The 16,911-nt window shown below is 51.0% G+C and overlaps 1 protein-coding gene across 3 annotated transcripts; it reads right to left on the minus strand.

The window, feature by feature from the left end:
* Positions 1-340: 340 nt before the first annotated feature.
* PIF1 (PIF1 5'-to-3' DNA helicase) lies at positions 341-10,255 on the minus strand. 3 transcript variants are annotated; one of them, XM_044229555.1, is made up of 15 exons: positions 9,942-10,255; positions 8,652-8,727; positions 8,144-8,216; positions 7,397-7,973; positions 6,420-6,552; positions 6,199-6,324; positions 5,931-6,084; positions 5,725-5,839; positions 5,541-5,647; positions 3,805-3,944; positions 3,122-3,228; positions 2,361-2,448; positions 2,077-2,222; positions 1,257-1,448; positions 341-1,046 (listed from the first exon to the last, which is right to left on the minus strand). In XM_044229555.1, the coding sequence occupies exons 4-15, from the start codon at positions 7,952-7,954 to the stop codon at positions 987-989; spliced, it is 1,926 nt and encodes a 641-aa protein (XP_044085490.1). In that variant the 5' UTR covers positions 7,955-7,973; positions 8,144-8,216; positions 8,652-8,727; positions 9,942-10,255; the 3' UTR covers positions 341-986. The 3 variants fall into 3 exon arrangements, with proteins under 3 accessions (XP_044085490.1, XP_044085489.1, XP_044085491.1); XM_044229554.1 differs by lacking the exon at positions 9,942-10,255 and having other exon boundaries at positions 8,652-9,126; XM_044229556.1 differs by lacking the exons at positions 1,257-1,448; positions 9,942-10,255 and having other exon boundaries at positions 8,652-9,126.
* Positions 10,256-16,911: the final 6,656 nt, after the last annotated feature.

The following is a 16,911-nucleotide window of genomic DNA, read 5'->3' on the forward strand; positions in this document are numbered from 1 at the left end:
GGAGCCCCACCCAAGCAAGGCACAAAGTGAAAAAGCTGCAACTGAGACCCCAGCATTCAGATGTTGTGACAGGCCCATATCCGGCCCTGTGAATTCTCTTCTGTGTCCTTGTCTGAACCCTGGGCAACAGTGATTCACCTTGTCATTTCATTGTGAGTCACCAATCTCGGGTAACTCAGCTTTCCAAATAACCAGTGATCCTAACAAAAACTCACATGAGGGTGTCATGATGTAGCAAACCCCTTGTGTGCACCCATGGGGAGAGGGCCTTGGCTACAGGTGTAGCTCGTCTCCCAGGCAGGGATGCCTTCTTAAAGAGAGCAGATGACTCAACTCATAGTCCTTATACAACTCACAAGTTTATTTGGCCTAAATAAATGTAATCTGAGAACATCCATCTCAATACCCCTAAATACTATTTCTTCTCCAAAAAAGGAGCTTAAGATACAGGCACATGGTTTGCATTGAGTGTTCTCAGGTTAGGCTCAGGAAGGGGTTTGTCCTGGCCTGTGTAGCCTGGGCCTACCTATGAAACTAACCCCAGTTCCCTTCTCTGGGGCCTGTACTTGCCCAGAGTCTCCCAGTCCAGGGCTCCTATAGCCTATTCCTGCTCCTGGAGTACCTGTCTTCACGGCCTCTCCCCTCTGCAGCTCCAAGAAAGCACCATCCACAACCGCGTGGCCCTGGGCCAGCCCTCACAGACAGCTTTGTTCTAGAACACCAGGTGCTACCATAGGCCCATTCCCAACTGGCCTGAAAAGGGTTTCTCCTATTCCTGGAAGTAGCTCACCCAGGACAAGGAGAGAAGCTGAGGCACAGCTGGCAAATGGGTGGAAAGTACTCTCCCTTGTGCCCTGCCAGGAGGCTGAGAGCCCTGCAGAAGGCAGAAAGAGACACTGGCTATCCTCCCCCAGTTATTTCCAGGGGCCCTGGCCCACTAGGGAGGAGGTAGAAGGGGAGACCACCATTTGTCTTCTCTTTGAGGCTCAAAGGTTTGGGTCCTCATTCTCTTGGTCTGAGGCTGCCTCATCATCATTTGGAGACTTCTGGATCAGAGACAGAGAAACCCAGTCATGGACTCAGGCTGTCCCCCAGGGCCACAGCCCAGTGGCCAGCATTTCCTTCCTCTTGCCCCTGCTCCCAACAGAGCTGGAGAAGGCTCTGCCACCCCGACCCCATGGCCCCTTGGCCTTCCCTCTGTCCTAGCTCCTGGCTTCCCATGCCATATGACCCACCAACAGGGGACTCCCTCTTACCAGGCTGAGGCCCCTGCCCCTCCGCAGGGCGGCATAGAAGCTCAGCACACGGGGATCACAACGAACCACCATGGGATCAAAGTCCAGCACGCGCAGGCCCTGCAGGCTGCGGGCCCGGGAAAGGGCCACGTAGGCCTGGCCACTGGCAAACACACGGCCCAAAGAGATCTCCACGCAGTCCAGGGACATGCCCTGGGGGAATGGAGGGACAGAGCGAGCACCAGCTTAGCCTGAAATCCCTTGTGCACAAGAACCTGACCCCACCTGCGCTAGCCCAGAGACTGCCCCTGGATCTCTTCAGTTAGTCTGGAGAGTCTCAAGGTAGAGAGATAGATTGATAAAAATTGTGTGTCTGAGTAGAAGACACAGATTGAGGATTAGAGTAGAAGGATGGGAGTGAAAGGAAAGAGCTCAGGCCTGGATCAGACAGGCAAGAAATGAATCCTGACTCTGTATCTCCCTCTCTGTGTGACCTTGGACAACTTACTTAACCACTCTGAGCTTTGGTTTTCCCTTCTGTAAAACGGGACCGATTATCACATCTACACCTCATACAGTTGTCAGGATTAAATTTAACATCTGTAGTGGCTCAGTCAATGGCAGGAAAGGAGATGACAGAGGGGACGGTGTGTATCTGGGAAAGGTAGAGGAAGGAGGACAGGAAATGTGCAAAAGAAAGGCTAATTCTACCACTGGTCTGAAACTTTCCATCCAGGGCAAGCTCAACCTCCATAAAGCCTTTAAGAACCCCCTTCAACTCCAGGCCTATCCTGTCCCCCATCTGCCCTGCCCCTCCCCATCCCCCACACTGGCTGCTCACCTGGCTCTTGTGGATGGATATTGCCCAGGCCAGCTGGAGGGGCAGCTGCTGCCGGCTGAGGAGCTGGCCCCCTGTGGACTGCACCGTCCAGCGGTCAGCGCGGATTACCTCAGTGACTCCACACAGGAACCGCACCTGGGGCAGCCCTGAGGGAAGTGTGGAGAAGTCCCACCTTTTGGCCCTGCTTCAGGGCTCAGAGGTGAGCAGGCTTTACCCCTCCAACCTAGCCTTCTCCTCACACATACCCCAGGGCTGCAAACTCACGCAGTAGGCCCACTGCTTACCTCTCCCCTCAGTCTCAAACCCAATGACCACGCCCCGGGCGCCATTCACCAGGCCCCGGGACACTGCTAAGTTCTTTACCAACATCACCTGCAAGAGAAAGCAAACTTGAGTCACAGAGAGCAGCCATGGCCACACCTGGCCTCAGCTCCAGCAGTCGCTAGGACAGTTCCAAGAAGCTAGGGGAACACCTGGAGAGGTACAAAGTCCTAATCCTTAACTCCGTCACCGCCTGACTGTGACCCCTGTGGCAAGCTGCTTTATATTCTCCAGTCTCAGTTGCCCCTGGTGTCAAGGGGGAATGACGTTTGCTGTCTGCCTCAGGAGAGGGTAAGGAGCGGTAAGGTAATGGGCATCACAGGGCTCTGAAAAATGATTGTTTCTATTATAGGGTATGTGCATGGACAAAACCTGTGAGGGATAGCCCCAGGTCCTGTACCCCTCTTCCAAACTTAAGTGCCCTTCAGAACCTAAGGAGAGTCTCCCATTTGGCCCACCCCAACATCACGGGAAGAAGCAGGGCTCTCTCACAGAAACTGAGCTTTAGCAAGGGAAAGGGGCTTGTCCAAAGCACTGTTGCTGGTGCCCCAGGCCTGGCAAGAAGAAGCAGTGGGAAGCTGAAGACAGGAAGGTGGGTGGGAGCAGGAGAGAGGGAGTTCACTGGGGTCACAGCTGGGCCCTCTGGCTATGGAGTTGCCTGGGCTGAGGGGCAAGGACCGGGGAAGCCCAGACCCCCCAGGTCTTGGCTCTGCTTCCCATTCACCTGGGCGCCCAGCTTTAGTTGAAGAATCTGGCTAACAGGACACTGGGCATCCAGGGTTCGAGCTTGCTCAGGGTCGCTGTCCATGGCCTTAAAGGTGTGTATCTCACCTAGGAAAAAAGAGTTAGGCAAACACATTATAAGTCATTGACTTGTGGTTCAGTTTCCAAAACCACATGTTAGACCAGGGTATAGAAGGAGGTAGTGGGGACAGCTGGGGCTTTGGAATCAGGGGCCTGGGTTCAAATCTTACTTCCAGCATTTACTGGCTCAGTGACCTTGACCTATTCAAGGTCATGCCTCTCAAAGTCACAGTTACATCTGCAAATATAAGGGTTTTTTTTTTTTTTTTTTTAAGATTTTATTTATTTATTTGAGAGAGAGACAGTGAGAGAGAGCATGAGTGAGGAGAAGGTCAGAGGGAGAAGCAGACTCCCTATGGAGCTGGCAGCCTGATGCGGGACTCAATCCCAGGACTCCAGGATCATGACCTGAGCTGAAGGCAGTCGTCCAACCAACTTAGCCACCCAGGTGTCCCAAATACAAGGGTCTTTATGGCCAGAGAGGTTGGGGGTCTAAATAGCCAAATGGCCCCAAGGGCCCAGGCTGTTAGGTGGGGGTGGAGACCCACACCAGCCTGATGGCCCTTCCCAGCTGGTTTTGACCAGCCCTGGTTCCCTGCTCACCTGGTAGTTCCTGTAGTCGCCTCTCATTGGTGAGGGCCACGTCATCCTGGTGAGTGCAGAGCCTTGTGGCCACAATCCCATCTCGCCCCACCTTGTGGGAGGCTGTGGCCTGGAGTTGGCGGGTCACTTCGTCTGAGCACCTGTAGGGGCTAGGCTGTCAGGGCAGAGCCCACCTGAACATCAGGGAAGGTGGGGCACCTGGCTGATAATGGCCCAAGCTGTAGGGCATGGGTCAGACTTGGGGATTAGAAAGGGGCACCAAGGCAGAATGTATTGGCCCCCAGGCTGGCCAACTTGCCTTTCCCCACTCGGAGCCCTGACATGGGGAATGATCATTCACAGATCATTCCCCTCCTCCCACAGAAGGAGGCACACTTCCCTGTGAATGTCCCCAGGTAGGAGCTAGGCACCCTCCCACCCCAGTGCTCCTGAGGAAGTTGGATATGATGAGTGAGCACAGGCCAGAGGTTCAGAGGACCTCGATAAGGCACTGAGGTTGATACCCTGTCATATTGGTAGCCTATCATCAGACCTCCAGGCTCCAGGCCTCCAGGCTACAGTCTTCTAGCCTTGCTTGCTTGCTGCCTTGGGGGCAAAAATCTCGCCTGTGTTTCTTTTTTAAGTTTGTTTGTTTTTATTTAAATTCAATTAGCCAATGTATAGCACATCATTAGTTTTTGATATAATGTTCAATGATATTTATTTATTTATTTAAGTAATCTCTATGCCCAATGTGGGACTCAAACTCCCAATCCTAAGATCAAGACCCTCTTGCTCCTCCGACTGAGCCAGCCAGGTGCCCCTAGCCTGTGTTTCTATCTCAAGCCTTCATCCACTGGAGAAGCCTGGGTGCAACAGCAAATCATGTGAGAGTCGGGGAAAAACTTAAGACCTACATCTCTCTCTGCTTTGCCACTCAATCTTCCTCTTGTTCCCCACATATGCTGGTGTGTGCTGTGTGCCTTCCTACCTGACTCACATATCTGTGACAGGACCCCTAAGCATAGAAAGCCCCTCACTACCACCACCTCCTGTCCCAATCTGGTTTTCAAGGCCCAACTCTGGCCCATGTCTTTGGCCTTCCTGGCCTCTTGCCTGCTTGCACATTAGAATAGTCACAGCAGGGGCACCTGGGTGGCTCAGTGGGTTAAAGTCTCTGCCTTCAGCTCAGGTCATGATCCCAGGGTCCTGGGATCGAGCCCCGCATCGGGCTCTCTGCTCAGTGGGGAGCCTGCTTCCTCCTCTCTCTCTGCCTGCCTCTCTGCCTACTTGTGATCTCTGTCTGTCAAATAAATGAATAAAATCTTTAAAAAAAAAAAAAAAAAGAATAGTCACAGCATTTCAACCTTTTGTCCTAGTTGGGGTGGGATGGTGCCTGAAAACTCTCTTCCTCACCAAATGACACTGTAGCCTCTAAGAGTGGAAGGAACTTGGGTTTTAGAGTCAGGCCAGGTTCAAATCCCAGCCCAGTCACTTACTGGCTGGAATTTGGGGCAAGTCACTTCACTTCTTTGAATGCCCCATTTCTGCATCTGTGAAGTAGGAGTATTAACATCTCTGATTTCTTCTTGTGTACCCATGTGCCCATACTTTCCTGACACCTACTCTGCACCAGGGCGTGTGCTGGGTGATGGGGACCCAACCTTGGAGGAGACAGAGTCCCAATGCTCAGAGAGTGACCACCTTCTATGGGGCCATGAAGCACTTTTCCCCCTTCTCTGTTCACCAGGGCGTACCTTCCCAGCCTGACAGCTTGCAGCAGAGAGATGAAGTTCTGGTCTGCCTGCCTCCACACTTCGGTCAGCTCCAGAGTCACTGGGACACACCTTCTCCAGCTCTTGGCCTGGTGGGGGTAGGGTAGGGGTTTCAGGGAGAAGAGTAGGCACCTGTCGGGGGCCAGGGCCGGAGGGTGAGTGATACCTGAAAGCAGAACTTCGGGGGCTGGGAGCCCTTGGTTACAGGTGGCAGCTGTAGGAAGTCCCCACAGATGATGAGCTGGATCCCTCCAAAAGGCTTGTCCTGTTGCCGGACAGCTCTGCATAGGAGCATGGGGGACTTTAGAAGCTGAGGTGGCCAGGTTCCAAATGGAAAACCACCAAAACCCAGCCCTTGCTACACATACTGACCTGGCCACTGCTTCCAGCTTGTCAAACAGGTCACCCTCCACCATGGAGATCTCATCGATGACTAGCCGCTGGCAGTTCAGCCAGCCTTGCCGCACAGCTGGCCGCTGGGCCAGGGCCACACACTGGGCTAGGGGAGCCTGGCCTGAGCCGATGCCTGTGAGTGATACCATGCAGCCTGAGACCCTAGCCATGTCTCAGCCCAGAGCCCCCTCTCCCATCTCACAGGACTGGCTGGCTTCCTGCTCAAGCCCCAGAGGTTCCCACTTACCTGCAAAGGCATGGAGCGTGGTACCCCCGATGTGGCAGGCTGCCGCCCCAGTGCTGGCAGTAGCCACAGTACCTGTGGGAGGCAGTGAGCCCAGGATACGCTTCAGCAGATAAGACTTCCCTGTCCCTGGAGAGAGGGTAAAGTCAGGGTCTCTTGCTCCTCTATCCTACCCCATCACCGCTCCCCCAACCTCTGACGCTGCCCCCTCCCTCCCCCACTACCTGCACTCCCAGTGAAGAAGATGCTCTGGCCTTTCAGGACAACCCTTAGCACAGCAGCCTGCTCCTTAGAAAGCTGTGGTTTTGTTGGGGGCAAGCTCAGCCTCTTCACAGGCAAGGGCCATCTTGGGGCTTCCTGTGGGGGGACAGGATTATCTTAGGGCTTCCTACTCCCACTTAGGCATTGCCCCTCCCTTCTTAGCCTGTGTGGCATGCTAGGCCTGGTAGCCCTTTGTGTCTCTGCTGGTTTCATTCCTTGAAGCCCGTGGGCAGTTTTGGTTCCCCAGGAGATCTTACTAATAACTACTCCAGGCCAGGTCTCTCCTTGAGGAAGGGCTCAAGGCTGGATCTCCACTGATCCCTGGTGCCCTGGTAACTGCACTGGGTGGGTCTGGATCCTCCCTTGGCTCTGTCTCCTGGTTTCCCTAAATCTCCTGGTTCTCTCACAGGTCCTTCCTTCTCACTTCTCTTCCCATCACAAACCTGCCTGTCTCACAGCAAAACCCTGCCTGGCTCCATCTCCATCTTCTCCCCAGCTTAGTCTCAAAACCCTGTGGTCTGTGATCCAGGCGCCTCAGTTCACAAACACTGTCAGACCTTCCAGACTCTGTCCCCTCCAACTGATCAGACCTGTTGGCTGCACCTGACACTGCTGTCCACTTCTCTCCAAGAGCTCCTCTCCTTCTCCAGGCCCAACAGTCTCCGACTTTTTCTTCTGAAATCTCCTTCTCTTTCTCTTTTACCATGAGGTGGGCCTGCTCTTCCTATTCTAGCTTACTCAGGGATTGCACTCAGAAACACAGGCACAATTCCCACATCTCTGTCATGCTCAGATGTTGGATGGGCATCTCCTCTGAGATAACCAGCAACCCCCTCCCATGTCCTGCCACCACCTCCCCCCACCCCAACTTGGGCCCCTGGGTCTCTTCCATCTCAGGGGCACACCCCTCCTTGAGGCGTCCCCCCTTTCCTGCGCTCACAGTGCTGGGCTTGGCTCCCGCCTGGGGTTCCAGGGGCCGCTTCACTGGCGTGGCGTGCGGGACCCGGGTGGCCGCCGCGCGCTGCATCTCCTCGGGCTGCACGGGGCTGATGGTGACGAAGTCGCAGGGCCGCGGTCCCAACAGCTGCGCCCGAGCGGAAGCTGGCCCGGGCCCCGGGGCCGCGGCCAGCTTGAGGCGCAGCGTGCGCAGGAAGCGTCGCAGGCGGTCGGGGGGGCAGTCGGAGAGCAGCAGCTGCACAGCGCCTGCCCCGGGGACGCCGTCGGTGGGAAGCCGCAGTGTGCTGCGTCCGGCCGCCGCGAAGCGCGTGAAGAGACGCGCGGCCCGCAGAGGGAAGCAGCGCGGCCGCCCCTCGGACCCAGGCGCCTGCAGCCGCAGCAGCAACTCTCGGCGCTCATTCCGCCCCAGGCTCAGCTCCGCGGAGCGTAAGGCCTGGCGCTTTCGCGGCTGCCCGCCCGGGCTCAGCTCCTCCAGAGCCACGCGGCACCGCAGCTCCGCGTCCTCGAATCCCGCGGGCGCTGCCTGGGTGCCGGACAGCATCGCCACCGCCTCTGCAGATCTGCAAAAAGTCCGGAGAGCCGGAGTCATAAGGACTCAGTGGACCTAATAGGGAGCCCGGTCAAGGCCACAGAGGTTCACGGAAGCTGTCACTGGTAAGACAAAGAGGTCACGGAGACGGCAAGAGGGACCTGGGATCAACCGAAATTCACGCAGACATTACTCTCTTACCAGTATTTTCCAGAGAGGTGGACGGGGCAGCGTCAAATGCACTCAGGAATGGTGAGCCTCAGCTGTCCGACTTCTGAACAAAAAAGAAGCCTGATTCCAAGAAGCCCAGAGCGGACAAGGGAATCCCGAGTCCTCTCCCAAGGAAGCAAGGGAAGCTTAAGTGGAGAGATGAGCCAGGACACATTCTGTCTTCCAAATACGTTCAGTGGTTTACATGCAGCCAGGTCAGTCTCACTATTCCCCGTGTACATTAGTAGAAACAGAGTGGGAGAGGTTACAACGACTGGCAGGAGTCAGAGTTAGTGTGATTCCCAAGCCCTGACTCTTCCTTCCCATCTCAAAGTGGGCACCGGGTAGAGAATGTTTGGCTGGGGAAATCGCCGGGGACCCTGGAGCTCGGGAAACCATGTTTCCTCCGTCTGACCCACTCGTCTGCACCCTCCCGGCAGAGACCCTTTGAAAAAGCAGGCTCTCTGTCTCCCACCTCTGGGGTCGCGTGGACACTCACTTGCACCGGTACTCGGACGAACACGCTGAACACAGCCGGCCCCTAGTGAACCTCCGGCAGTAGGAACTTTCAAATACTAGAAGTAGAAAATTACCCTATTACCGGCCGGATCTTTAAATTCTCCAGCCAATCAGAGGCAGGGGCGTGACAACGGGCGTCTTTTCCCAGAGCTTGGGCTGTACCAATTGCAAGGCGGCGAGAGGAGGCTTATTGTGGTGGGCGAGTACACCAAATCTCGTGCACCAGCGGGAGAGGTGGGAAGGGGCGGAGCTCGGCCACGCGTGATGTTGTGTCACCCTATGCCGCTTGAAGATTTGTTTTTAGAACAATACCTCCAACACGCTTTTTCTCGGTCCAGCCCTCACACTGCGGCTGAACTTTGCCTTTGGAAAGAGCTGCCTCTGATCCCACCCACCCGTGTTTACCTTCACTTGGCAGTTGCCCACTCCTGCGCCGACTACCCCGAGGTACCCACCCCCACAACCCTCATCGCCCCCACTGCTCTTTCCACCTTTCTGTGCCTCTGTAAGGGTCAGTCTACTCATTTGTCTGTCACCGGGCTGAGGCCCTTTGGGGAGGAATTCCAAAACCTGCGCCAGGTGCTCAGGAAGTACAAAGAAGTACCTGAGCCGCTGTCTTCAGGGAATTCGTATCCCTTTTGTTGCACTGGATGCTGGATAATTTATTTATTTATTTTAAAAAAGATTTTATTTATTTATTTGACAGATCACAAGTAGGCAGAGAGGCAGGCAGAGAGAGAGGAGGAGGCAGGCTCCCCGCTGAGAAGAGAGCCCCGATGCAGGGCTTCATCCCAGGACCCTGAGATCATGACCTGAGCCGAAGGCAGAGGCTTTAACCCACTGAGCCACCCAGGCGCCCCTGGATTATTTATTTATTTAAATTTTAATTTTTTAAAAAATATTTTATTTATTTATTTGACAGACAGAGATCACAAGTAGGCAGAGAGGCAGGCAGAGAGAGAGGGGAAGCAGGCTCCCCACTGAGCAGAGAGCCCGACGCCGGGCTCGATCCCAAGACCCTGGGACCATGACCCGAGCTGAAGGAAGAGGCCTTAACCCACTGAGCACCCAGGCGCCCCTGGATAATTTATTTTTAATTATCTTTTCTTCCCTCTTATTGAGGCTTGGCATTTATTAGCTGGAAGGGATCTTTCAGGTGAGTCACCCTCCAGATTTATTGCCCTCATTTTTCAAATGAGGCTCCAACAGATTTTACCAAAGGCCACATAGCTTGCAGATAGCAAAACAAAGCCTTGAACCCGAGTCTCACCTGGTGTGAACATCTGCTGTTTACTGCACCACACTGCTCCCAGAGGACGAGTCGAACTTCATGAAGGGAATCTAGGCGTGGACTGGAATCTCAGCTCCTGAAAGCCCCTGCCGCGCCCCAGCAGTGCCAGTTAGAGGTTTCTCTAAGAGAGTTTCCTTAATGTCTCAAACCTCTGTTTCCTCATATATAAAAATGGTGAGAGATGAAAATGTGATGATTGTGTAGCTCTGTGACTATACTAAAACCACTGAATTGTTTGCTTTAAATGGGTAAACTGTATGGTATGTATTTATATCTCAATAAAACTGTTAGGAAAAAACCAGGAGAAATATTGTTCCTGCCTATTAAGAGTCTATAGAAGGAACACAGATCTTTATTTTGGCCGAGGGAGACACATATCAGACCTCCAGAACTCAAGATAATAAATTTGTGTTGTTTTAAGCCACTGAATTTGTGATAATTTGTTAGAGCAATAGCACTAAGAACAAGTACAGTCACACAGCCAGAAAGTGAGAAAACTGGGATTATAAACCCCTTTCTGTTTCCACAGCCTCTGTTCTCTCTTCCCATTACCCTTTTCTTTTTTTTTTTTAAGATAATTTTTTTAAAAGATTTTATTTATTTATTTGACAGAGAGAAATCACAAGTAGATGGAGATGCAGGCAGAGAGAGAGAGAGAGGGAACAGGCTCCCTGCTGAGCAGAGAGCCCGATGCGGGACTCGATCCCAGGACCCTGAGATCATGACCTGAGCCGAAGGCAGCGGCTTAACCCACTGAGCCACCCAGGCGCCCCCCATTACTCTTTTCTTATAATGGGCTTGGCGCACTCACAACCAACCTACTCCCTTTCCCTTTCCCTCTGTGAAGTACCCCAGACTACCTCTAGAGAAGGCACAGACACTTCCACATGGATTTTTCCCCAATACTTTTTTTCTTTTGAGCTTCGAACTTTAAAAAAAAATACAATATACATAAAATTTACCATCTTAACTATTTTTAAGTGTACAACTCATTCCCATGAAGTACTTGATGTACCTGATTGTTGCATAAACATCAACACTATTTCCAGAGAATTTTCATCATCCCAAACAGAAAGTTTGTACCCATTAGATAATAACCCCCTACTCCTTTCTCCTCTCAGCCCTTGGTGACCCCAACATTTTATTCTCTTTTTTTTAAAAGATTTTATTTATTTATTTGACAGACAGAGATCACAAGTAGGCAGAGAGGCAGGCAGAGAGAGAGGGGGGAAGCAGGTTCCCCGCTGAGCACAGAGCCTGATGTGGGGCTCAATCCCAGGACCCTGGGATCATGACCCGAGCCGAAGGCAGAGGCTTTAACCCACTGAGCCACCCAGGCGCCCCCCAACATTTTATTCTGAAAATGTTCCAACATGTAAAGGTTGAAAGAACTTTGCAGTGAACACTCATATACCCACCATCAAAAGTCTGTAATTAATATTTTGTTGTATTTATCACATGCCTAGTTGTCTGTCCATCTCAACATTCATGAATTCATCTGTTATGTATTTTAAAGTTGCAGACAACAGAACATTTCACATCTAAACACTTCAACATGCATAGCATTAACTAGTTTATGCTTGTTTTCTTCCTTAAGTAGGCTCCATGCCCAATGTGGGGCCTGAACTCACAACCCTGAAATCAAGAGTTGCATGCTCTACTGATTGAGCCAGACAGGTACCCCTATGCTTATCTATCTATCTATCTACCTACCTATTTAAAAAACATTTTAGGGCACCTTGGTGGCTCAGTTAAGTGTCTGCCTTTGGCTCAGGTCATGATCCCAGGGTCCTGGGATAGAGTCCCCCTGCTCTGTGGGGAGTCTGCTTCTCCCTCTTCCACTCCCTCTGCTTGTCTTCCCTCTTTCGCTGTCCCTCTCTCTGTTAAATAAATAAATAAATAAATAAAATCTTTAAAAATATATATTTTTTTATTTGAGAGAGAGAGGGCATAAGTTGGGGGAGGGCCAGAGGGAGAGGGACAGACTCCCTGGTGAGTGGGGAGCCCTATGTGGGCCTCCATCCTAGGACCCTGAGATCATGACCCAAGTCTAAGTCAGATGCTAATTGACAGCCACCAAGTCTCCCCTACGCTTATCTTTTTTTTTTTTAAGACTTTATTTACTATTTGAGAGATAGAGACAGTGAGAGCAGGAACACAAGCAGGGAGAGTGGGAGAGGCATTAGCAGGCTTCCCGTGGATCAGGGAGCCCGATGTGGGGTTTGATCCCAGGGCCCTGGGATCATGACCTGAGTTGAATGCAGATGCTTAACAACTGAGCCACCCAGGCACCCGTATGCTTATCTTTTTAATGTAAACTTTACATATGGTAAAATGCACAGCTCAGGCTTATCATGAGAAGAGTTTTGACAAATACAAATATCTGTGCAGCCCAACCCTTATCAGGATATAAACTCTGCTGTCCAATATGGTAGCCACTAGTCACATGTGGCTAATTTTAAATTCAAATTAATTAAATAAAATTTAAAATTCAGTTTTTGAATCCCACTGGCCACACTTCAAATGCTCAACAGCCACATGTGGCTAGTAGCTACTGCATTAGACAACATAGATTTAGGACATTTCCTTTATTGCACAAAGTTCTAAGAACATTATCATCGCCTAGAAAGTTCCCTCATGTTACTTCCTTCCTAGTCAATCCCCATCCTCAATCCTTCCCCCCCCCATCCTCATTCCTTAGGCAACTCTTCTCTGATTTTTTTTCTCACCACAGATTGTTTTAAAATTTCTTATATATGGAATTATACGTTATGTATTCTTGTGTGTACAGGTTTCTTTCACTGAGCATAATGATTTCCTTAAATTAAATTCATCCATGTTGCTTATCAGTAGCTGGTTCCTTTTTGTTGCTGAGTAGTATTCCACTGTATGAATATACTAGTTTTTCCATTTTCCTGTTGATAGATATCTGGGCTTTCTATAGATTTATGCTTTACTTTTTTTAAAAATTTATTTATTTGACAGACAGAGATCACAAGTAGGCAGAGAGGCAGGCAGAGGGGGGGGGGGAAGCAAGCTCCCCGCTGAACAGAAAGCCCGATGTGGGGCTCGATCCTAGGACCCTAGGATCATGACCTGAGCCGAAGGCAGAGGCTTTAACCCACTGAGCCACCCAGGCGCCCTATGCTTTACTTTTTAAGAAATAAATATTTCAGTGAGAAATTACTGGGTCATCAGGGGTGGCACAGCCCAGGTCGCGATGTCCGGGTAGTGGGATCGAGCCCCAGGTCTGGCTCCATGCTCAGCACGATTCTGTTTAATTTTCTCTCTTCCCTTCCCTCTGATCCTCACCCCCGCATGCTCTAAAATAAACAAATCTTTTTTAAAAATTGCCAGGTCATTGACTAGGTGTACATTTAGTTTTATATGAGATTGCTACGGATTTTTCCAAAGTGGTGGTTTGTAGGAGCAGCAACAATGAGTCCTTGTAGGGAAAGGAATCGAATGAGTAACTGGGTACGGCTTAGCGGTTGATTAACGGTCTCAGGCTCCGCCCTCTACCCCGTCCCAGCGCCGCTGCCCCGTCAGTTGGGTCCTGATTGGTCCTTGGAGGAAGGAGGCGGAACCAGAGGATTTCACGTCTCGGGCCAGACTTCCTCCTTCCAGGCTTTGGGCAGTGGTTGCGATCCTCCCTGTTCTCAGTGCTGCCGGGGGGCAGGGTCAGTTAAAAAAGAAGCTCCCCACAGCTCCTGGAAGTCTCACCTAACCCCAAGCCTGGTTTTAACGCAAGCTCTTAGGAGGAACGAGTTTTCGTCATTATGAAGTTTTCTCCTCGAGAACTCTTTCCATAAGTCATGCGCTCTCTTTTACCGGTGGTCTCAATTTTAGTCGCCTCATTACTAAAAACCAATAGCGACATTAATAGCACAGGACTGGGCGGTTTACAAAATGCCTTTTCTTCCGTAATCTCATTTGATACTCAAAAGAGCCTTTACAGAGGCTCCTGACTAGCTCAGTCGGTTAAGCTTAAGCGGTTAAGCGTCTACCTTTTGCTCAGGTCACGATCCTGGAGTCTCAGTATGGAGCAACGGAATCAGGCTTCCTGCTTAGTGGGTAATCTGTTTTTCCCTCTCCCTCTGCTCCTTCCCCTGCTCGCGCTCTCTCCCTCTCTTGCGCTCAGTTTCTCTCTTAATAAATAAATAGAATCTTTAAGAAAAAAAAAAAAAAGAGCCTTTACAACCCTAAGCTTATAGGGACAGTTTGGTAGAGATGCTGAAAGGGTCTTCCAGCTTCCAGAGCACTACCTCACCTGGCATTCTTTCATCACCAGGTAGCTGACACTCATTAAACCCCTGGTACAGGTGACCCTCCCTCCTTGAAATCCTTTGTTCTTTTTCCACAGCACACTTCCTTTGTTTCTTTGTATTTACTGGCTGCACCATATAGGTCTCCTTTATTAGCCCCTTTTCCCTACCAAGACCTCTCAATGTGGAAGGACTTTTTTTCCCCTTCTATCTTTCCCAATCCCATGGCTTGATTATCAGCTGCATGCTGATTCCCAATATCGTATCCCTAGCCCCTGTCTCCCCTGAACTCCAACTCTTGTCTCCATTTGTCCTCCTGGTATCACTACACAGATGCCTGGCAGGCATATCAAACTCACTTTCTCCAGAACAGGTTTTAATCTCCCTCTCCAACACCACATAAACCCATGTTTCTCCTGTCTTTATCTCAGTAAATGCACCACCATTTTTGGCTCAAGTTAAAAACCCACATTATATATATATATATATATATATATATATATATATATATATATTTTTTTTTTTTTTAAGATACATTTGACAGAATAAGCAGAGGGAAAGGGAGAAGCAGACTCCCCATTGAGCAAGGAGCCTACTCTCAGTCTTTCCAGCCCTTCCTCTGGGAAGCAGCTCTCACCACACACTGTGTACTTTTTCATCAGAGCCCTTCTAAAAAGTTGTCTGCCTTCCTACTGGCTCTGCAGCCCTCCAAGGCAGGGCCCGGATCCTGTGTGGCCTGGTCATACAGTGCTGCTGAAACATTCAGTCAAGAGCAAGAACTCTGGAGTCAGGCGAGGTTCGAATCCTTGCAACTACTACTCACCAGTCAAGGGACCTGAAATAGGTCTAAGCTTCATTGAAAAGAAGATAACAATTGTATCCATCTCATAGGTCATTATCCACTTTTGTGAAGATTAAAGGAGATACATGTGAGGAGTTTAGTATAGTGAGCAGATGACAGAGGCTCCCTAAATTCTTTTGAGTGAATAAATGCCAGGATGAAGTACTGGAAAGCACCCCACTTCAAAGGCTCTAAATGAATTTTGTTGATAATATAGTGTACATGCAAAAGAGACTCAATCACTTCCACAGCCAGAAACTTTCAATGACTTCCCCTTGCCCTGAGGTTATAATACAGTCTTCTCAACACAGCCCTCAAGGTCCTTTCTACGCTGAGCTCTGTCTGCTTCTCCAGCTTGGCTGCCCTACACACACACACACACACACACACACTACTGCTTCATTTCTCTTTGCCATGGCTCTACTCTCCCATCTGCCTAAAATGCTCATCTTGTCCCTTTGTTCCAGTTTTGGTGCTCTTCCTAATATACACTTACCCTTATATACATTTAACATACTCTTCTCATCTGTTTATATGTCTTTCTTGATAGAGGACTGGGCCATTATTTTACAGCCATTAGAGTAAGGACTGACAAGGTGAATAAAATATTTGTGTTGAATAATGCATGTGGTGTGGAGGCAACAACTAGAGGGCCAGCATGGGCTGGGATGGGGAAACTGATGCCAAAGTGGTTGTCAGTGGCTCACTCCCAAAAATTACTGAGCTCGCTGGATGTGAAAACTGACCTTACCCCACCCCAACCATGAGCTGCTTCTGTGCAACTAACGTGAATTCCCCAGGGTCTCTGGTCTCCCGCAGGTGTTTTCTGAGTCTCCAGGTACAGGATCTTCTGAGTCCTCAGGCATGAGGTGCCCAACTTGGAAAGGGAGTAAACCAATATAAACCGTACTGAGGGAATAAAACCATGGACTGGTTGCAAGAGGTTGCCACATACACTGACTTTCTCAGATCCTGTAAGATGAAGGAACCCAGGCCCCGTCATAAAGACAAAGTAGGTCCCCATCTTCCTCCCCCTTGGACCCCAGGCTACCCTTTTCCATGCAGGGCTATAAGTGGCTTAGGGGCATGAGGGCCAGCAGAAGGCTGTGAAAGGGGAACTTGGTCAACTGGTGCAGCTGCTGCTATAGCAGCCAGAGCCAAAGGAGGTCACTGTTGATCCCACATATACTTAATTCTTCCAGCTGAAACAAGCTTAGGCAAAGTTGGCTAGGAGAGCTGAGAGGGAAGGGGGAGGGATGGTGCTGGAGGCTGGGATGTAGCCAGTCACTTTCTCTCTTTGGACCTCTGTTTCTCCAAATGTCAAATGAGGGCGCACGGTGTAAACATTCCACTCCCAGCAAGGCTGTGGAGCCTGGAAGATCACCACTGGATGGAGGTGGGAGTTGCAGGATGACCCTCAGATATAGGAACCAGGGAGAACAGCTCTGTGCAACGTCCAACGAGGGTAGAAGAACACTGCATTTGGGGACCCCTGAGAACCAGAAGTAGCGCCCCCTCCCCCCAAGGAACCCCTTAAATCCAGATTCCCAGCCCCAAGTCTTCCCGTTATCCGATTATCCCGACCGGACGCGAGGTCCAGGCCCGACCCTGCGAAGAGGTTCCTGGGAGAAGAGGACCAAGTCGTCGCCACTGCCCCATCGTCGAGGAGGAAAAAGGAGGAGCCTCTTGGTGCCCCCCATCTCTGGGCCGCCCAGGGCCTCATGGGCCAGTCCCACAACCCCAGCCCTCTCAGGTCTGGAAACCTCAAAGGCGCAACCCGCCAGCGCCTCCGGCGCTCCCTGGTCCTGCCCCACCCCAGTCCCGCCCTCGGGCCCCGCCCGCG

The sequence above is a fragment of the Neovison vison genome, chromosome 13 (assembly GCF_020171115.1).
Source record: "Neovison vison isolate M4711 chromosome 13, ASM_NN_V1, whole genome shotgun sequence".
Taxonomy (NCBI): Eukaryota; Metazoa; Chordata; class Mammalia; order Carnivora; family Mustelidae; genus Neogale; species Neogale vison.